Below are 23,287 nucleotides of genomic sequence, written 5' to 3'. Positions count from 1 at the left end.
CCCAGGAGCACAGAAACCCACGCCTCTCGCTCAAGCCTACACATCCAACTCAGAAAGCAAGCTTAATCTTAACCCCTCCTTTAAAGGTTTGTAATATAAGTTTGTATACATCATTTTTAACTCGAAACATTTATTTTCAAAATTCAACAGGGAGCTAGATAGCCGAGTTAAGATTTTTACATGTAAGGCAGATTTACAGAGATTCAATTACTACTTCAAAATAATCATTAATTATCGGACTCCTCATATACTCAATTATTAAGCACATCGCACACTGGCAGCTCAGGAACTTTCTCAAACCTCACTTTTATGGTGGTTATCTACCTTCTCTTTCATCAGTTTTGCTGAGCAGAACTCCCCAAACTATGGGCTATAGATTTGCCCAACGGTTGCAGAGGTCTGGGGCACTGTACAAACAAAGAAGCAGCGTCATCTTAGTTAGCCTGAACTTTATTTACACTCCATTAAATTACTGTAAAAGTCACCTTCCATATTTTATGAACATTCCCAGTATCACTGATGCACAGAAGCAACTGCTGCAATTTTAACATCAGTATTACATGACATGAAATAAAAAGGGTCTTTGAGTACGACCATGCTGGCAGCAAACCACTCTTGGCAAAGGTTTCTTGGCTTCACTCCTGTCTTACAGCTCACATGGGTATCTGAAAATCACAACGTTTTCTGGAAGGTACAGGTTAAATTAGGAGATGGCATTTTGAATTTATTTTCAGAGAGGATGTTTGGATAATTGATATCATCTGTGTCATGGAAATGGATCATTTTTATGGGTTTACCTCTTTGTTGCCATTATTTTACATATATTTTTACATTACTGCCCAACCAAAGCCAAGTACCACAGCACAAAGCACTCGCTGATTAGAAAAACACTTCCAGCCCAGAAAACTGCTCATGTGACTGAGCATTTATAGTACAAATAGAACACATGATGAGCACAAACAAATGTGTAACACAATGAAATATTACTGACTTTGAATGGTGGAAAACGCATTGGAAATTTAAAATTAGTTTTAACTTCAACTCAGAATACTGATAATTCATTAAATTCATTTAAAATGTTAAGGCTGGAGGAGGACTCTGCAATGTTACTTTAACTCTAAGGTGGTTGTAACGTCACAAATATGCTAAGAGTATATGAACAAGGAATCCACACTAGTGAGATCATAAGGAGAAGAGAAGGCAGCAGCAAGGTAAAAAGTAACTTTTATGTCAAGCATGTACTGGTGGCTTGACAATTATGAATTTTTTTGTTCACATCTAACGTGAAATTCATATGCACATCAATAGAAGGACAAGTTAATGTAGGTCTACAGTCGCCTTAATTACAATCATCACATGGAATTGCTTGCAAACCTGTAAAGTTCAAAAATCGGATTTATTCAGATACCTCCAGTTCAGAAATAACAGGGAGCCATTCTCCTGTTATAAAGACACTCATCTCTAGGATTCAGCCAACAGACTTCAGAGGATACTTCCCAACTCACCTGCAAATAGGGGGGAAGTAAAGCATCAGCACAAAGAAACTGTGCTCTGTGAAGACGTTCTGTAATCCTTGATCAAATCCGCAGCCAAGATCTAGGGACATCTTTGACAGTACACAGAATTTACTCAAGGGAGCTTATCCGCACTCACTGAAAGGGGCTTTTACAATTAAGGAAGTAAAAGGCAGGAGCTCTTTCACAATGTTCTCTCCGTGCTACACTGGCCAAGACTAATGGCCAAGCCATCCTCTCCGTTGTCAGCGCTCTTTTATCCGCAGCACATGGCAAAGGCAGCGCTGCCAGCAGCAGCACAAGCCAGAAGGATACCTTACACATAGCCAAGGCGAATCTACCAGTCTCCTTTCTCCCTGGCTTCTCCCCTCCAGAGCCCGAAAGACCTCTTCCTTTCACAGGAGATTAATCGGGCTCCCTGGCCCTGAGCTGCTGCGTTATTCACTCTCTCTGCTGGAGAAGCTGGAGCAAGGCCAGCCGCCTGGATTTCTTTCATGCACAGTGTCCTAAAGAGACACATTTGGAAAAAGCACCCCCTGATAAATCATTACTGTTGCCAAGTATAGTTACAAAATACTAACAGACTTTCTGTCTTGAGAAGAAAGAAAAAACCCAAAGTTGATATTAACCTCTTGTGCACCACGAGGCCTGAGAACCTGCCTTCAGAAAACCGAGAAAACCCTCTAACAAGTATATTATGACATGAATGCATTGAATGGGCATAAATCAGAAAAAAAGATGCTGCTTTAACTTTCCAGAATACACTTTTCCTTTTTTGTTACCCTAACGAATTTGAAAGGAACTAGGTAGAAGACCAGATTTCAAAATAATCTGATCTAGTCACTTAAAAATACAGCTAATCACACAACAGCATTTTCAGAAGTGTCTGAGAAGCCTACGTCCTCCTCTTCATTCAATATTTAAGAACATCTGGAAAATCTGTCAAAAGTGAAGTTATAAATACTTTTTTTAAAGTGGCCCATGTCCAAAGAATTTATTTATCCCAATTAAAAACTGGATCAATTTGTTTAGTAAAATGAAAATTACTTTCAGTTCAAGCTTGTCACACTGTGAATAAAAGACATCCCTCTTTTGCTAAAATACGGGTTTATAAAATATAGAATCAATAAGCCTAAAGCCAGTACACGATACCTTTCCACAACTATCCCACTAGAAGTGCTACGACATGCCGTGTGGGAAATATTTCTCTTAAGAACACAGGAAGAAAATTACAAAAACTGACTTGAATTAATAAGCAAATTATTATGACAATGCCGGCTTCGCTGTCATTATGTACTTACAAAGTAGCCTCTGTTTTATGTGATTTTTGTCTCACTGTGCCCTAATTTTATGGAAGTGCTTTCAGGTGCAGCTCCTGCCACCCCCCGTCCCAGCCTCTCCCAAGCGCGCTGCTGGACGGGTAGGAACAAACAGTACGTCCTCTCCTGAGCTGCTTCAGAAAATAAAGGAAGCAGTTTTATTTTCACGACATCACATCTATTTTAAAGTGATGATCTTCTCTCTGGAGTGTGTCAAGAACAGAGGTAAACTTTGTTGGTTGCATGAAGAACAACCAGCAGAGGCAAATGTCTCCATTTAAGAGTGAGGATGTGTCTCTGGCATAGGCAGTGAGCAAAAGTTCTTGCTTTGTTTAATTGTCAATAAAGAGAAGATAAAGAATAGCTGGACATTCAGTTTATAAACTGCTAGTGGGCTTTTATCTTGCAGGTCAGCTTTCAGGGCAACATCTCCCAGCTAAGGATCATTTCATCAGTCATTTGGATCAGCAGACAATACTAAAAGGCAGCTGTGATGTTCAGACACAAAATTCAAATTTTTCTTACATTTTAGAACTTTGATCTACTGAACTCTTTCTAGATGTCTATTTAATACCACAACATTGTTGTAAACTTTCAAACAAGTTTTGTTCATGTAAATACACTAATTAAAATTACAGACGCAGTTTTGAATTTGAATTTCTAAACAAAAAAAAAAATAAAAATGCAGAGACACCACCAAGAATGCTTTCCATAGCTTTTTATTCCTTTTAATAAATGGTGGCAACTCAGTGATCAGAATGAGATATTCCACTGTGAACAACTTCAAGGAATACTTAAAAAAAGTGTAAGTGGATGATTCAATTGTTTAAATCAGACAAGAACAATATGACAAATAATTTAAATGCACTACTAATTCTTGTGGTATCAGTGAAAAAGTGGTTTAATATAAATTAAAAGCAGACTACTTTGTATTAAGTATAAAAGTAAATTCATATATTAATACTTCACTTGAAATTGTAACAAAAGAAAATTAAAATATAAATTAAATGCCTCTTTAAATCAGTATACTGCAATCATGAGATAATCCAGAATCTTAATTTCTTACTGTAAGAATGGACCAAAGGTCCAGTTCATCAGATTATTTTTTGTCTACCAGCAATTGGTAACAGAGGTCTCAGGGGTTGGTGGCTGATGACCATTGTGAAGTATAACAAACAGTTTCATGCACCACTTTATCATAACTCACCTAACAGAAGATGCTGATTTTCAAACCTGCTTAAAATGACCCAAATCACCACCTGCTAAGATGTAGATACCTTTCCCAAGCTTCTTCTAAAATCATGTCCCCTAACTTGCTAAGATTTTTTTTTTTTTGGGGGGGGGGGGGGTGTGTTTGTATGTTAGGAGACTATGGGTTGGTTTGTCTACCAATCACATCCTCAAAAAGAAAATGACATAAAAGGAAAAATAAATCCTTCCACATCAGAAAGATCTTGCAGCAAAAAAGTTCCACAATTCCCTCAAATAGGTCATTTAAAAATGGAAGCTTTAGCAAAAATTATCCATGAGTTTTCTAAAAATATATCCGATATTAAAAAAAGTCCTTATACAAATGTTGAGAGAGTAAAAGTTTCTGTGCACGTAATAGAAACTTCTAAAGAGATGACAGCTTGAAAATCAATCCTCTTATAAAGATTAATTTTTCCATTAAAGATATTAGTAAGTACTAGATACTTACTATTCCTTAAGGAGAAAAGAAACAAGGAAGAGCAAGTGCAACTCCAATGAAGAGAAGGTAATAATGACACTACATTGATTCACCAACACCTACTACAGGTACTTTAATGCATCAAAGAGATGCTTATATGAAGGAAGTTAAACATACATCTTCCCAAAACCAGTAACTTCACATACATAGTGCTGAACTGGAAGCTGCAAAAGCCACATTTAAAAAGCCACCCTGGAAAAGCCATATAAAAACCCTGGAGGCTGGGAAGAGGATGCAGGAGAAAGGAGCCTTCATGGAATCAACAAATCACTACAGATCAGGAGGTTTTATATAAGCTGGGTAATATTTAGTGCACAAAATTCCCTCAAAAATAAAAATATGAATCATACCTTGAATAGAATTCTAGGATGAAGCGATACGGTTTCAACATCTGTCAGTGTCATAAAGAAATGCCAGAATCTGTATCAACACTTCCCATGGATAAGTCACAGTGAATATAAATAATATTTATCTTTAGAAACTGGGAAAAAAGTGATATGGAAAAATCCCACATCTTTGGTGGAAATTTAAGTAAAGGCATGCTTAGACTAATAAGGATTAGTAATACTGAGGAGAGAACGATGAAAATGGATCTGATTAACAGACACGTAAGGCCAGAGGGGTCAGCTCTGCAGCCAGCACTGAAGACAAACCCTTGAGTGTTGTGTCCAGTTTTGGGCACCTCAATACGAGAGGGATCTCGAGGGGCTGGAGCGAGGGCAGAGGAGGGCAACGAGCTGGGGAAGGGCCTGGAGAATAAATCCTGTGAGGAGAGATTGAAGGAGCTGGGACTGTTCAGTGTGAGGAGGAGAAGGCTGAGGGGAGACCTCATCACTCTACAGCTCCCTGAAAGGATGTTGTGGAGAGGTTGGTGCTGGTCTCTTCTCACAGGGGATTAGTGACAGAACGAGAGGGAATGGCTTTAAACTGCAACAGGGGAGGTTCAGACTGGACATGAGGAACAAATGTTTCCCAGAAAGAGTGGTCAGAGAGTGGAATAGGCTGCCCAGGGAGGGGGTGGAGTCCCCATCCCTGGGTGTGTTTAAGGGTCGTTTGGATGAGCTGTTGGGGGATGTGGGGTAGGGGAGAACTTTGTAGAGTCGGGCTGAGGGTTGGACTCGATGATCCCGAGGGGCTTTTCCAACCTGAATGATTCTATGATTCTAAAACACACCCACCATGGACCAGAACAGGCACAGTTTGCCCTCTAGCCATGCTCCAAAGAGCTAAAGGACAGCGGGGATCCAGCAACTGGGTAGGCACACAGAAAAGCAGCGGTGGTTCAAGTGAAGTGGCTCAGTCACCTTTCTAACAGGCCAGCGTGGGCAACACAAGCAGCGTTGGCCTGGCCCCAGGGACACTCACTGCTCCGTGCCCACCTCCTGCAGCCTCTCACAACACGACCTCCGCACCAAGCTGACCCTGCCTGGACACCGGGCACCCACCAAAGCCGCTCTCTCACTCCCCTCCTCGGCTGGACACGGGGGAGAAGATACAACAAAGGGCTTGTGGGTTGAGGTAAGGACAAGGAGAGATCACTCAGCAACTGCTGTCATGGGCAAAACAGACTTGACTTGGGGAAATTAGTTTATTACCCACCAAATCAGAGTAGGGTAAGGAGAAATAAAACCAAATTTTAAAATACCTTCCCCTCATCCTTCCCTTCTTCCCCAGCTTAACTTTACTCCCAATTTTCTCTACCTCCTCCCCCTGAGCAGTGCAGGGGGACGGAGAATAGGGGTTGTGGTCAGTTCACCACATGCTGTTTCTGCTGCTCCTTCCTCCTCAGGGGGAGGACTCCTCACACTCTTCCCCTCCTCCGGCATGGGGCCCTCCCTGGGTGCGGGTGGGCATCTGCTGCCCCAGGGAGGTCCCTGGGTGCAGGACACGGCTGCCTCACCATGGGCTGCCCCACGGCTGCAGGGGAATCTGCTCCAGCGTGGGCAGCACCTCCTCCCCTCCTTCTGCACTGACCTTGGTGGCTGTAGAGTTGTTTCTCTCACACAGTCTCACTCCTCTCTCTGGCTGAAGTTGCTGTTTGTTGGGTTTTTTTCCCCTTAAATACGTTATCCCAGAGGCACTGCCACCGTCCCTGATGGACTTGGCCTTGGCCAGCGGCGGGTCCGTCTTGGAGCCGCTGGCATTGGCTCCATTGAACATGGGGGAAGCTTCTGGCAGCTTCTCACAGGAGCCGCCCCCATAGCCCCCCCCCCCGTTACCAAAACCTTGCCACACAAACCCAATATACCTTTCATTTATCAAATAAATAAATAATTCATGAAGAAGGCTTTGTTTCATTTTGTTCAAGAATATTCCTACCACGCTGTAAGAGAGAGCACTTCCAGCTGGTAAAGAAGTATATGACATCCAAAAAATGGTTTGCACATGAAGCACAGAATCAGCATGCAGTCTCTAATCATGTTTCATGAGGCTCCTGCCTTCTTGCAACAGGTTATGAAACTGCAGATTGTTTCTTAAGTGTGATTAAACACTTAAGTAATCGGCAGTACTCTGAAGTCCCAGAAACCTCCTCACGACCATCTGACATACCTGGGCTAAAGCTGCTTCAACTCCTGTCACAACAGCAGCTCTTCAAGGTTAGCATTTCAGATCCTATCAAGCTAAAGCCACCTTGGGACGTAACTTCAGCTTGCCTTATAGCCAAAGAGCACATTAATCTCTCCACTCAAAGCTGTCTCTGACATACAGAGGTATTCTAATGCTTCTTTCAGAGCAATAACTACAGCTTCTCCTGACTGTCATCACACCTCATCCATCTTTTTCTATATTCTTTGGTGCTTACTTTATAACTCGATAGTTGAAAAATCAAACATATTGAAAATGAAATTTAATAAAGTAACAACCTAATAATACCTTCTGCCATCCTGTTACAGACTCATCTTGACTTTTATCACCACATTTAGAAGCTTAAACACAAAATGAAATTATGAGACGAGAGGCTTATTTTGCATTCTGATACTTTACAATAGAACTGGGAATACAGACTCCCTCTATCCCACACAGCCGTTAATATTTCTTCCTTCCACAGTATTTTATAATATTCAAAGGATACCTAGAAGAACCTTCTTCCCTCTCCTCAAACATATATAAAAAGCATGACTTTTGCATTGTAGCATCAGTGCCACATGCTCTGTCACTCGAAGTTTCTACTTTATATTCTTTGTATTGCCTATATGGCATAAAAAATATATATATAGTTGCTAAAAGAATATTCTCTTGTGGTCTCATTGAACCTATTCCTACAAGTTAATCAGAGAAAAGACACTGAAGTATAAGCCCTTCACAAATCTCTTGATAATGCAGACTCAAAAAAAAGCTAAATTTAGTACTAAAAGTTGTGAAAAGCCACCTTGAAAGAACATTTTGCAAAGAGCTGAATTCATTCCTAAGAGATGAATTCAACTCACCTGCCCCCGTGAGTCACAGGCTCCTGCTGTAGTACTGCACACTCGCACGTTACACAATGAGTAAGAGATCCACCCAGTTCATCTATCGATGTCACTTACTGCTTGGAAAATTGAACTGAAATTGTGCTAAGTCACATGACGTGAAAATTCACCAGCTAATTAGTAAAGGAAATTACCTATGGTTTTCTATGATTGATGTTGATTAATTTGAAATCCTTGCAGGCAGAATTTCACTGCAAACAGAAATTACAGTTTCAACGTTCAGAAAGAACAAAATACAAAGCCTGATATTTAGCTTGAACTTTTTGCCATTTTAATTATTTTTCCTGTACATGATGATGTTTGCTTATTTCTGTGCCACATCACATTCTGATTACAAGAAAATACACATTATATATTCAACACACTGAGGTAAAATGACAAAAATCAACATGCAAGTGTTGAATATTTCTAAAATAATTTCTTTACTTAGAAACATTCAATACTTAATAAGCTTCCAGAACTGTGAGTAACATTACTTTTAGTTTGCTTGTATACAGACCAGAAATACATTTTTACAGATTATTTGTTTTGTTTAAATTGTTCTTTAAGTTAAGGAATCCAAGTTTGTTGCTTGCCTGAGAACTGGGGCTCAACTTGTTCCAGTAGAGAAAGCCAAAGATCAGTCATTAGACATTCCTGATTACACAGATTAAATAGTTGAATCCACAGATATAAACCTTTGTCCTTAATGGACTTGTTTGCATTTTTTAAACCATTATAGATATGGTAATTATTAAGGTTTCCTCAGACATCCTGGAAAGGACATTCCACTTTCCCAACAGTTTGGCTTCACAAATACCTCAAATTGATTGTATTTTCTTTTGACACAAGTGTACATATTCTTTTTGAATTGTGTATGATAAAACCTTTTTCTTTGAGGAGTAAGAGAAAGCAAGGTCATTTGACACGGAAAAATGTAACTTTATCTCCTTTGCATATCAGCATGGTGCACTTCAGCACAGCTGTTGGTACATAATTTGTCAGAAAACTTCTACTCCCTCTACTGGCTCTGTGACAGTAAGGCAGCTGTAGGTGGCTATTACATACCCCCTCATCTGTGTGAATAACACCACCAAATCCCAGATGTATCCAGAATGACACAGGATATATGTATTTTATTGTCCCCCTTACACACCTGTGTTGCTACAGTCTGACTATAAAAGTGTACTGATATTTCTTTCCTTAGTCCAAAAAATTCTGCTAATTTATTAATAAAATTGATGCTTCTGATTCGCTTAGCACCTATGCAACATCGCATTTTAAAGCTCATGTTGACTCACCTAATATGCAGTAAGAAGATTTTGAAAACAATCAATAACCACTGTGAGCTCTTTTTCAGTACTTGTCATCAAAATAGCGAAGTGTTGTACAAAAACAGACTGTGCATTTGCAAGGGTAAGGGATGAGGTATTATCCCCATTTTACAAATCTAAATCTAAGGCACACTGATTACAGACAGTACTTCTCTCAATTTTTGGCACTCAACTTCAATCAGAGGCAGTATTTGAGAGCACTGACCATTCTTTGCTCCTTCGTACATTCAGGGATTGCTTTCTCTTTTTCTTTACCTGCCAACATGCTTCTACTTCTGTGCACGCTACAACTAAATACCTAAATACCTGTCAGGAGAAGGTCTGGAACCCTGGTACCACCCTCCTCATGAGCACCCAGCCAAAGACCACAGTATTATCCTTTATCTATCCCCTGCACGCAGGGTTAGTCCGTCCCACGAGCACGACTTTGCATTTGTCCTTGTTGAACTCCGTAAGGTTCCTCCAGCCCATCGAGATCCTTCGGACTGGCAGCCCCTGACCCCCAACGATCAGCTACTGTCTCCAGGACAGTGCTGCCCACAGACTTGGTGAGGATGCTCTCCACCCCTGGTCCAGGCTGTCCCTAAAGCTGGCACCAGATACTACTGGCACTAGTATCAACCCCTGAGGAATGCTCCTCATAACCGGCCACCAGTTACAGCTCTGAACTTTTGATCACCCTCCTGACAGTCCAGCCACCTTTTCTCTCAGGCTGCATCTATTTAGCCCACATCCCCTCCAGCTGGCCACAAGGGTCTTAGACAGGGTTGAAAGCCTTCCCAAAGTCAAGGCAAGCTGTGTCCACCACCCCATTGCCATCTGCTGAGCCAGTCACTCCATCACTGAAGGCAATCAGGCTGCTCAAGCACAATTTGTAACTTGATAAATCTTTCTGTGTCAGTTTTTCCCAATGACCTTCTTGTCTTTCATGCCTGGAAATGGCATTGAGGAAGTCTTCATCATTTTTCCCATGGCTAAGCTGAGGCTGTCAAAGCCTGTATTTCCCTTAGATGGGTATACCGCTTGCCGTTTCCCAGTCCCTGGAGACCTCCTCTTGCCAAGGGCACGTACGTACCTTCCAGCTTCCTACATTCTCCTGTGAAGATACAGGGACACCAGGAGCAAGCTCTGGTGGAAAGCATCTGGAGAATGACTGGGGAGCTTCAACTCATAACAACCTTATTACTGCTTTCACATAAACTATCTACACTGATATTCTTTGCGTGAAGAGGCTGTTCAAAGCTCTTTAAAGGTTTATTAGCAGTTATCAGTACAATAAAAAACCAGTTGTGTTCTTTAAGCAGCGTTCAGCAGTTAGTCAACAGGGATTACAGCAGCTAGGTTGCACAACTGAACAGTTCTGTTTATAAAAATACCTTTTTGACCAAAAAAAAGGATCTACAAGGACATTTAAAAATTATTTCTAAAACTTCTTACAACATCCACTATACAGCTCCATTCAAACTGTTGGCAAATGCAGTAGAAGCAAACACCATGTAATATGAGGAAGAAAGATATTCCCAACATCGTGTTTCCCTCTTTTCTTCCAAGCCTCCTACCTTCCTTCTGCAGTAAGAAACAAGAGCAGCTTCCACAGCTCTACTCACAGCCCCAGACATCCATCACCAGGACCCCCTGCTTTGTCTTGTTCATTCCTTCATGAAACCAAAGCTTATACAGAAGAGCAGTGAACTCCATGAGCTCTGGTCAAATACTGCTTCTTCCAGTACAACACTCCGTGCAAGTATTACGTATAATCCACAAAGGCAAATCATTGTTACTGTAGTTTCTGACAGCCTAAAACCAAGAGTGCACAGTGAAGGCTTTCAGATAAGTTTGGAGTGAGAAAAGGTGGTCGATGGCGCAGTGTCAGAGGAGCCAACCACTGCCTAAAGGCAGAGCTCTGAAGGGGAAATGGCACAACCTGCAAACATTACTGCTCCTGACCCCTTTAATTTCAAAAATCGATTCCCTTGTTTGCAGAATGGATGCCCACATAAAGGACTGGTTTAAAAAGCCTTTTTCTTTTCCCTAGAAGAAACTCTCCAGGGGTTAAAGAGCTCAGAACATATGAGGACAGCAGAGGGGAGATGGCTGCTGTAATGGAAGCAGCATTCAGAGCAGAGCAGGAGGACAAATCAGCCCCCGCTATTAGAAGGGACCTCAGTGAATTAATCTCAGCAATCAGATCTGTAGAATCGCTAATGAAGGGAAAGGTTTGAGAAGGATTAAAGCTGATATAGAAGAACTTGAGAATGGGCTCACTGACCTAGAGATAAATCTTGGATAAAAACCAGCAAGTAGGAATACGTCTGAAAAATAAAATATGGATGACTGAGGAAAAAGGAGTGCTTGTAGATGCACTGACAGAAATAAAAAATGGGGAAACAGCAAAAAAAAACCAACTAGCTCCCAGCAGCTGTAAAGGAGACAATCCTGTCAAATACTCAGCGCATGCCTTCCTCTCTTTTTTAGCTATTTGAAACAAATAGAGCAATCAGCACAGAAGAAATACATCAAACCGTTCTCTCACCTCCCCAAATGCATGTACCTAATTTTACAACTTAACCTTTTTGAACAAATTGGACAGACTGAAGATTCTTTCACTCATTTTGTCTTGGGGGAGGGAAAAAAACCCAAACAAACATTTCAAGCTCTGATACAGGCTACTTTAATGAAAAGGGAAGAACTAAGTAAGAACTGCACTTGTATCAAAACAGTAAATACACCTGACACACAGAGCCTGCCTTTCAAACAATGTTATATATTGAAGAGAACAGTACAACACGAGTGGGGAAGAAGGATTTAGAAGTCCCCAAAATCTAAGCCTCATAGTAACAAGCCCAAAATACAGCATTTTAAAGACAGGGAGATGCTGCTTTATCATAAAAATCAGACATTAAGAAACATGGCATTCTTCCAATCCCCCCCCATGAAATAAAGCCCAAAAAAATGGGAATACTGAGAAGAACTACAAGATGATGAGTATGCAAGAAGATTTAACTGAAACAAACCATAAGAAGTTGAAATATTTCAGATTCCAGAAATACTGCAGTAAAACACAGTCATCTGGTGAGCTAAAATGATGAGAAAAATGGAGTAAAGTCATATTGTAAGGTTTGAAAACAGGGGCAAAGAAAAAAGGAGTTTTGTAAGTGTACCACAATAAGGGAAGTTAGAAGAGGAGGGTCAAAGCAAGGGGGAAGGCTTAGAATATGGCTCTGAAAAACTCATGTATGCAAATCATTTAAGAATAACACAGAGCACCATGAGATGACAATCAGAAAATGCTGAGAAAGAACTAAAAATCCCTCTCCAGGAGAAGATTAGTGTTTACATCTCTATTTGATGAAAGCAAAAAAGATAATGAATAAAACAATTCATTAAATCTGAAAAAAGTGGAAAAAGCCACGAAGAGGACACAGGAACAAAACTCACTCAACAGTGCTTCAGGTACTGAAGTCACTTTCAGAGCTCTGGGAACAGAAGAGGTGGGGTAGGAATATCCACTGCTTGTTACTCATAACAGGATGGAGGCAGCCTTAGTCAACACACTTGTTGTTACAGCTGGTGATGTTCAAATTTGTGAAAATATTGGCAAGGCTTAGGCTGACAGAGCTGGATTATCCCCCGCTCCCCCCATATGCTCACACACAGAAGCATAAAACAATACAGGTTGATAAACACTAGTGGAACAGTTGAGTCAGTTAATAAAAAAATTATAAACACAGTCAAGGACTGAACAGTCCTGTCAAATAAGAATTATTTATGAGCTATAAAACAAGTTAGGTTAACATCTGTGGTGATATCAAAAAAAAAAAAGGTATTTTGGATCAGAAGTAAAGAAATACATATTAGAATAATATGGCACTAGCTGCTAAAATTCTCTCCGAGATAGCTGCAGAAGAGAGAAGCAGAAGTTTTATTGTCCAAGCATCTTTTATCTGTCTGGGAAGAGGGCTTGGTATATGAACAAGACATATTCTGACCAAAAATATGCCTAAGAAAAATGTGTGCATGGGTACACATGTACCTTCCCAATAGACTTCCTTCTTAAGAACACTAAATTACATAAATGAAAAACAAACTTTCAGGAAGGGTCAAGTTCATTCTTAATAAACTCAAGTACAAGACTGCACTGTGGTCAGAGGAGCTATGGATTTGTCAACATACTCAAGACTTGTTTAAAAATGGGCTTATGAAAAACTAGCAAACTTCTGGGGAAAAAATGGCCTGAATTATTATTTGGATGAAATACCTTGAACATGTGGATACATTTGGTGTTCAGTACCACAACACATTCTGTACGTCTGATAGGTCTTTTAATATTTCACTTCTAATACCTTCTTAAATTAAGTTATCCCAACATCTATAGGATGCACCAGCTGGATCTCATCACTCAGCAATTTCTTTCAGAAATGAAACCCAAAAAGCAGTTGTGACCCTCTAAAACTCTTGTGGGGTAAAAATTATGCTTAGACTTCCAAAAGAGATCAGATAGATAAGAAACTGCATGGAGCACTGCAAAGCAGTGATGAGACCTTCACCGAAATGCCTTTTATCTTAGAAAGGCAAGAATCAAAAGCGAAGAGTATTTGACAGGGGCTCTTTTAGTTCTAGAATTAAAATATAAAGTGGCAGGTTCCAAAAGGCCCTATAAATACCTTGGAAGTTAGAAGTAATTGGCTCTCCTGTGAACCAGGATAGCAGAACAGGTTTTAGAAATCCTGCACCAAAAATATTATAAATGACAGGCAGGCTTCTAGCTGGTAAGCTCAAGATGAAAATTGTGTGCATTCTATCAGTTAAGAACAAGTAAGATACAATTCCTAACTAACTCAGAAGAAAAAAAGCAGACCCTTTGGGCTAGTTTATAAGGAATTACATGCCTCAGATAAATTTAACATGCAAAAAAAAGACAAGAGTACTTTAAGAATCTACCTCAGCCTCTGCCAGAAATAAAAGGCACAAATTCCTGGATTTACACATCACGAAGTGAAGAGAAATATAAAACCAAATAAAACACATAGTTTTGCAACGGAATTTTACTAGGTTCTAAAGGGAATCTGAACTCTTACAGTAGTATTAATTTAATGTGATAATATAAGAAGGAAATAGTCCATCTGCTTGGAAAAGAAACAAAGATAATTATAATAGGTGGAAAGATTGGATCCATTACACAGGCTTATTTCACTAATACAATACTGGAATGAATATATTAGTGGATTGATTCGATGTAAACTAATTAAATACATACTCAGATCAATGAATGTTTAGTATAAGCAAGCAAACTGCAGATAAATATGAGACAGGTCCTTGATAAAACAGATAAAAACAACAGAGTACCTTACAGTCTCTGGATTCAGAGAAGAGAACTGCCCTGGAAGGGCTGAATTAGGAGGAAAGAAGCCTCAAAAAATTTCTGAGAAGCAGCAGAGGCAGGGGTTAATGCAGGGTTTTAATGCAACTGCTTGCCCTAGTCATAGGGCTTCTGGCCACAATAATCTGCTGGATCTACAGCCAGAAGGAATAAAAGGACGGAGCAAAGCAGAGTCCTTTTACGCTTTAAAACAAACATATCCTAAGTAAATTTAGCTCTGGATACAAACTTGAGTCAGAAAACTTACATGTCTTCTATTCTAAATTAATTTACAGAGACATGCAAAATAAAGGTAATATTAAACTGTATTCAGATCACATTTCAGCTTTACAGACACTGTTGTCTGGCAGCTTTGTGAAATATCCATTTATGACAGAAGAAAATACAGCCTAATCAAAACACTACTGCAGTCATAAGGTGTCCTCAAGGCATTACTGTAAAACATCTTGAGTGCCCTTGAGTCACAAGAGAATTTTTGTTAAGACAAGAGATTAAATATGTGCACAAATCCACATACACAGAGTTATAGTGCATACAGTACGCTGCTATGAAATCCTATCAGCAGAGTCCTGAAAGTACACACACACACAAAATTAACCACAGGAGATTACACAATCTGATGCTGCAGAAGAAATTCATTTATTTTAATTGGCACTACTGCATGTAACTGTACATTCATACGCACGTAATTGGTATTCTTCTTTTATAAATATTTTGTGTGTTCTTGAACCACAATACCATAAAGAGTACCAAAGGAAAAAAACCCACCCCAGCTGAGTCAAAATAAATTTTAACCACAGTTCTTCAGAGAAGTTGCTCAGCAGTTTCTGAAGGAGGAATAATAAAAAGGCATTTTACTGTTACCACTACCAGTGTTCTTTTAATCATGAAGAATTATCAAAACCACATCACAACGTTTAGGGATTGTTAGCTTGACTTCACTGACCCTGTTTGCTAACTGTGTCACTGCAAATGAAAGGAACTGCAATTTCAAAGGCCAGTGTGCTCACTTGGATTCCCCCCCCCCCCCCCCCCCCCCAAAAAAAAACCCACAATACCTTTAACCCTGCTTCAAAGGTTGACTCCCTCACTGGAATGCAAAATGACTGGAGTGGAGGAAATTAAGATACACGTGCTGCAATTTCACCCGAACCCACACACACCGGAAACACCCGAGTGGGCCGTCACCCCCCGGAGTAATCTAAAATCATTACACGAAGGTGAATCGACAGCAGGCCTGAAACCTCTAATACTTTCACAACACAGAACTTACAATTTTGAGTCTGTTCCCAATTCCCGGAGATGGGTGTAGCTCTGTGTTGAGTTTCCCTGTGAACACAGGTTGTTCTGGAAACATCTGTGTCTGCTGGGGGGCAGCTCCCGCTCCCTCCCTGGCTCCACCCCCCACATCACGCTGCCCGTCCGAGGCCACGAGGCAAATCAGAGCACCAAAACCATCAGGGAAACATCACTGACAACTTCTAATTAGCAACCAAAATCACGTTAATGATAAATATAATCTTAAGAGTTCAATAAATACCTGATCTTTGTGAAGCACTTGGCTGAAAAAAATCCAGAACCCCCAGTGTCCCACCTATGCCCCACAAAATCCTGACAGTGAAGGCAACAGTGATGCAGGTGGCCTGAAGGTACGCACTCCCCACGTGAAAACGTTCTGGGGAATTAAACCCTCGGACCTAGTTGGTATACATGTACATTTATTCAAGGGGGTGGGAGGATTCCTCTAGATCCTTTCCTTCGCATCCCCAGAGACCAGGAAGGAAGGCAGGATGAGGAGAGCACGGAGGTTTAGGGTAAGCAAAGCAAACCAGTGGGATCCCACATGGGGTTGCTCAGCCCAGCGCAGGAGGAGTGCTCTGTCACTGTCAGTGACAGGGTGACAAATTCCTTTTGTATATTATTAGATAAGTAATGGCCTTTTTTATCAACTTTTAAAGCATCAAATTTGTAGTTCGCCAGAATTGCAGAGCAAATAAATAAAACAAATTTCAGGCTTATAATAGTGTATGCTACACAGAAAAGGACATGGAAGATTTATAAATTTTTTTTGTCCTTATTATGTTGTGAAGAAATATAGAATCAAATATATTTAAAAAACCCAGGCAGCAATGAATTCATCTCATGTCATGTTACAGCTTGATAGACTAACACTTATCTGAAAAACTATTTTCCAGTGGAGGGATGTTTTCCATTTAGACACTGTTAATATAACAAACCTTATCATCTCCTCCCCTGAAGAATGCCAAGCAGAACTTCTCAATAAAGCAACTTACTTCAAAGGCAGAATTGCAATAAATTAAACATACAGTATAGTCATTAGAGAAAACCTCATCTGTTAAATACTGTTATATTTTTTTTTCAAGAAGACCCATCTCTTTTTCTGTTTGGCTCAAAGACAGAAGTACAGCCATATCAAATCTTGTTATTTCAGAACTGACATTTTTCATTTACAAAATAAGAAACACATATTTGCAAAGCTCTGCATATACAGAATCCTTAATATTGCTTTGGGAGATAAGCCAAAAGGAATACTAGGGACTGATAACAGAACATCTGACAAAGATACGGCTTTGTAAAGAAACCACAATTTAAGATTATTTGTCTATGTACAGTTTTCCAAAGGTTGTGAGTATCGTCAGAGGACTTGTGCTTTCCTGGGCTTTAAATTGTAAATGTGATACTTCAGAGATACAAAATCACAAAAGGACAGAGTGTCTGCGTGTGTGTCTTCCCCAAACCTATCTTTTTATGCAGGTACCTCCCTCAGATCAACCACTCCTGCAACAGAAGACTAAGGAGTTCATAAGGAAAGAACATCTCCTTCATAGAAGCAGTGAATGACAACCACAACCTCAGGCTCGAATTACTACGGGTGTCTCTGCAAAATAGACGTTTTTCCCCACTATGAGATACACACCAATTACAGTAACTAATGCAAGGAAGTCAACACCATGATGCACTGCTTAAACTTCTCATGACAGGCATCTTCAAGATCAACCAACACAAACTGGGACTCTCACCAGAAACCAGACTAACGGATTACTGACATCTAAGGATTAAAATGAAGTCAGTGACGCCACCAGGCAACTCCAAAACACAGCAAAGTCATACTGCTGAAAAACACAATTCCCCTTCCCCAAATAAAACTTGGGGTAGTAAGATATTAGAAGCGGAGGGAAAAATTCTGGCAATGTGAGAAATACATATTAATTTGATTCAACCAAGGGAAAACAGCCCATTTTTTCCACTGCATTTGTCACCGCTGTATCTCTGCATCTTCACTTGTGGTTTCCCATGGAATACACATATGCACTATTTACACAGACGCACAAGCACGACTAAACACTGTATCCCAAAACATTCAAAATGTGCTGCCAGATGGCTTTAAAAAGAAAAATGAGAGATCTAATTAAAAGCTCTTACGCTGCCAACATTCCATTTTTGGAAATAAATACAAAAGTTAAATAAAAATGTTTTTAAAGCATATCAGTATTTTTGTAATGTTCTTCTTCACAATTACAGTCTCTCCTAACCTCCTTCATGGATCAAACAGACCAAGCCATATGAACCAGTGCTAACTGTAAACTCCTTTCCTGGGACGGTGGAAAAAGAAAACTAACAGAAACGGTGACTAAATTTGGGCAATTTCTCCTCAATTCCATCTCTTCCCATTCCTCTCTCTCCTTCCTGTTTAAAAATTTAAAAAAATTGCTACTGCTATCAAAATTATTGCCTATAATGAAGAAGATTTCACTGTTACAAGTTATCACAGTAATTTGAGGGTAAAAATTTATTTTCCAGATTTCCATAATTGAAACATGAACCTTTATGTTAGTTTAACTACAGGATTATGTATAACTATTATTTGTTTTTCCCTGCATCTTATCTCCAATAAAAACAATTATGGTTTACATACGTCTTTTAATAAATACACATATATTTTTAAATTTTAAATCACAGCATGGTATTAAAATGACTTATGATGATGTTTTAAGTCTACAAGATCGTTAACTGAGTACATCTATTCATTAAAAAGAAGACAGACACAGTAAGTCCGAAAGACACGTAAAAGGAATACTTGCAAAAACTGTAAATAAAACACATGCATGAGGAGTTGACATCTACTTACCACTGGACCTGTTTTTGCGGTTTGACTTCCCTCCTGTAAGAAGCATCTTGAGACTGTTTCGAAACATGGCGATCCTGTTCCGCTGTGTGTATCCCAAAACTGTGTAAAGCAAAAAAACAACAGATGTAAAAAAATCAACACTGCAATTTAGTCAACAGAAAAACGTTACAGAGAAGTGGTAAGAAAGCGCTAAAAACAAGATAAAAACTTAGAATGACGAAAAACTGTTTTGCCAATACATTTCCTAACAAGAGGAATCAACAGCCATGTAAAGCCTACCAGTCTGTTTGCTTTCGTTCATCCAGGCTATTTCCAGAACAGCACAATTCCAGCGCTGCTAGCACAACCCACCTATTTTGTCAAATTATTTGACCAAATTATTATTACACTAAACTGGGAAAGACATTGCATTTAGCAAACAGTCTCCATTTGCCGTTGCTATTAAAGCCAAACCTATCAGGAAGAGTTGCTACCCTTCACGTTGCTCAGAAGAAAAAAAAAAAAAAAAAAAAAAATCAATCTTGCTGACAACCCACAGACTACAAAAACTGTTGTCTTTAGCTCCTGGGCTAGTTGACTGTCAAATTCTTCTGTGAGTTGAATAAATTGTCATGTGGAGGAAAGCCACTCAAACCCGGAGTTAACTGATGCAAAAAATCAAACAGAAACATTATCCATATATTTTCCTTGCTCTGTATGTCTGGGGGAAAAAAAAAAAAGTTGTCTCTGTGCTGTTGAAGATGAAAGAATGAGCTTCTGGGTTCACCAGACACACTGACAGCTTGTTCTGGTGGAACATCCTCTTATTAAAGTAGGTAAACCATCAAAACAGCAACAACAAAAGCAGCTCCTAACTAGACCAAAAGAATAGTAACGAGTCTTTGATCAGGACATACAATAAACCACAACCTTCGTTCTATTGTAAACACAATATTCCATAGTTACAAGGGACACATTCATCTTACACAGATGTATCAAGTTTTTTTCCTGTAACAATATTAGGTTCTTCTTGGTGGATGCTCAATAAATGCGATCTTGAGTTTCATCACATTTATCTAATATGTTCAAGTATATTAATACAGTAATACCTAGTTCAAAGAGCTTTACGTTCATATTTAAAGCCACTGGAAGTCCTTTTAATATGACTTACTCAGAGATACTAACATTCCAAGGCAGCAGCTCAGCGCACCCCCGTAACACCAGTAAGCAGGCACAGATGACATGAACTTCAGCCCTTCCTGACGTTCAGAAGTTCCCATTCACTTCTTAGATTCTACGAACAGATTTTGGGGTACGCTTGTCTGCATGCACGTATGTAGGCGTGCATGAATATTAAACAGAAAATACAGCACCAGTATTTCCTTTGCATCTATGAATTGCTTGAGTGTCATCTGGCATCGTTCTGAGGCCTTGCATAACGACATCAAAGCACAACGAGCCAGTATTTAGGCTTATTCCCAGGGCTCCTAAACAAAGCTTAAGCCCCTCCTCGAAGCATCCTACTGTTACATGACTAGAAAAAAACAATTTCCACCTGGGCACAAACATAATTGTCTTAAATCTGAATTCTGTTTATTTGGTTTCTTTAGATGGCTGTTATGTTCCAGCTCACAGCATAGAAGGAAAACTTCTGGGTTTACATATCCTTCCTCTCTTACAACCTGTTACTAACAGACTCCATCTACAACACCCATTGCGCAACATCAGAGGGAGAAAATATGAAGTGGACGTTAAACATAAAAAGCAGGCAACCAAACTCAAAGTGTCATTTATTTTGGAACATGTTAATATTACAATCCCTCCAACATCCCACTAATCCAAATGTACTTACCTAGACTTTGAGCAAGACAACAAGAAGGCAGTAAACACCTCCTGCTACTATTTGGAGAACTGCTTGACTCTGAATGTGACTCCTCTACGGTACTGAGCAGTATGCTGGTAACATAATGTGTACATTTGATTGATCAATTTTCGTTTTTGTTTTTTTTTTTTTTTTACGAAAAAGCAGACTCAAATGGTTGTTATCTTAAGCCAAGTTGTCATAGCCACAATGAGGTTAATTTTTTCCTAAAAGTTTATGAACAGAAAAACATAAGTATCACCTAGCAACATTTTTCCAAGACAGGCAAAACAAGAAGAGGTAGTTTCTTTGTGCTCGGCGATAGTAATATGTAAAAATACGGAGAAAAAGTTTCACCAGCTATTGGGGTTAATAACGATTCACACTAACATCTCAAGCTTGCAAGAATACACAGCTGTGTTTCAGCAAGCAAGTTGAGGTACTTCTGGAAGCGTAGCTCGCGAGGCAGGGAGCCAAGGGGAGGCTAACCGACTGACAACTTATCCCTTCCGCGGGCAGATAACGCAGCCTGCACCGAGCTCCTCTACCCCAGCCCGACTTACCTGCCCTAACTATCCCAGCACAGCGACTGTAGTGCCACAGGTCTGAGTAGGATCTTGGAAGCGCTTCCACAGAAGTCATACTCAGAGCGTGCAACTCCAGCAAATTATGCCATGACATCACCTGCAACCTGCGGACTTAAGTTATAGGTTTGGTTTTCTATTCACGCTAAAGCAAATGAGACTCTGTCATCAGCTGTGGAGGTGATTAACATCAGACTTTGACTATCACCAGTCAAAAATAACATCCTATTGTTCATCTTTTACCCACAGCATTAAGTGTGCTAGTTAGCCAATGCAGGTGGAAGAGCAAAAGGGGATTCTAAAGTTCTAAATTTCTAAATTCTAAATTTCTAAAGATTCTAAAGCTTGCTATTTCAGATTTAGGTAAAAAGAGGGTAAATAAACAACAATCTTACAGCATTAGGTGACACTAGGGTAGAAGAGAAAGATCCTGATAAAATCTCACTAAATAGGAGTGTAGGGTATTTTCTTTTTCGATTGTTTATTTGTTCGTGTTAAAAAAGCAGCTCCCCAGGTATCCCTTTTGAGTCCCATCTAAGTCTGGAAGGACAATCTATCTTTATAATGGCAGAATCAAACTCTCATGGTAGCAGTGGACAGCCCAAAACTTCAAAGTTCCTATGAATCAAGAAGGAGGTTTGGGACTACTCCCACGTCAGCTTGCACTGAGAACTGAGTGGAGCCGTGCCATCAGTGCTGAGGTATAACCTCATTAAACCTCATTATGCTAATGAAGCCAAGGGGACTGAGCCTGAACAGTGCCAAAGGTGAGGATGACAGTTTGCTGATGATGTTTACCTCTAGTCTCCACATGGCAAACTGTGCCAGAAATTGCTGTGCTGCTACTGGCATTACATTAAGTCTCTGCGCAGAGCATACATGGGGCCTCCACGAATTTGCTCCGAAGAACCATGGAGTAGAGAAATAATTGATGTCTTGCATTAAGACCCTGAGTTACCAGCCATGGGATGACTCAAGGATTAATTCCATATTCTCAGAGCTCACCTAGAAGTCTCAGAGGACTGCTACATCTTTAGCGACCTGCACAGGCAGGAGATGGAAAGAAAGGACTTTTAATAATAGACCTAGTTTAGCCTCAACTCGTGACATGGTTTCATTGCATCTTACAATGGTGTAGTACTCGAAGTGTAAGTACTCACTGAATTTATATCCTGATTAGTTAAGGTTTTCACAATATAGAGTAGCAGAATCAGCAGGTCACCAAAATCAACTGCTGTTTTTCTTTTGCGTGCACAACTCCATTATTTTGTGGCTTTAAGGAAATGTGGTCACAGCTCTTCCTCTGTTTAGCTAATACTAAGCCAGAAATAATATTTAACAATAAGCACTCTAAATTAAAAATTCTGTTGGTCATATTAGTTCATGGAATTAGAAGGATTAAGTAGCAAATGGTATTACAGTATTAGGAGGAGCTGGATCAGGCATTTTTTCATACCCTCAGTGAGGTCCTCAACACATCTTACAGTCCAGGTTAATTCTCCTCTCCAGTCTCACAAGCTGCTGTGTCAGCAGAAGCTAAAGACGCAGTATGCTGATGGGATCCTTCACACTCCCACTGCCACGGGACACTGCTGTCATCGAATCAGGCCACCAAGAGCCACTACACTTGTCATTTAGCTTGTCATTTGTGTCTTTACCAAATCTAACAAAGACATTACACGAGCAAAAGTCTCCCAAGACTATCAGCAGGTAAATAAAAAGATATTGTCTCTATGAACTCTGTTTTATAGCGTCAATGGCCCTTCACAAAAGTAGCCTTTTTTTAAAAACAGCTCAAGAATCTTCTGGTTTATGTATAGACAGACTCTGCCACATGTTGTTTTATCTTCTAACAAAGCTAGATTTCAATGAAATACACAAACAAAACCAGTTTCTGGAGCATGAGAAAGCAGCAGTACAAACACAATGAGAGAAAAAAAACAAAGGCAAGGGAGTAGAGACAGACTGAATGCTGCAAGCTGCAACTT

The 23,287-nt window shown here is 39.8% G+C and overlaps 1 protein-coding gene across 7 annotated transcripts in view; it reads right to left on the bottom strand.

Annotated features, from left to right (window-relative positions):
- TANC2 (tetratricopeptide repeat, ankyrin repeat and coiled-coil containing 2) overlaps window positions 1-23,287 on the bottom strand; it is a 290,476-nt gene that overhangs the window by 198,174 nt on the left and 69,015 nt on the right. For all 7 annotated transcript variants that reach the window (XM_074891795.1, XM_074891797.1, XM_074891798.1 and 4 more), the window contains one exon: window positions 18,876-18,974. In XM_074891795.1, the coding sequence (XP_074747896.1) occupies window positions 18,876-18,942 (67 nt within the window). In that variant the 5' untranslated portion in view covers window positions 18,943-18,974. The remainder of the gene's footprint in view (window positions 1-18,875; window positions 18,975-23,287) is intronic.

This window comes from Strix uralensis, chromosome 22 (genome assembly GCF_047716275.1).
Source record: "Strix uralensis isolate ZFMK-TIS-50842 chromosome 22, bStrUra1, whole genome shotgun sequence".
Taxonomy (NCBI): Eukaryota; Metazoa; Chordata; class Aves; order Strigiformes; family Strigidae; genus Strix; species Strix uralensis.
Note: the sequence above shows the minus strand (reverse complement) of the source record. Positions and strands in the feature narration are given on the sequence as shown.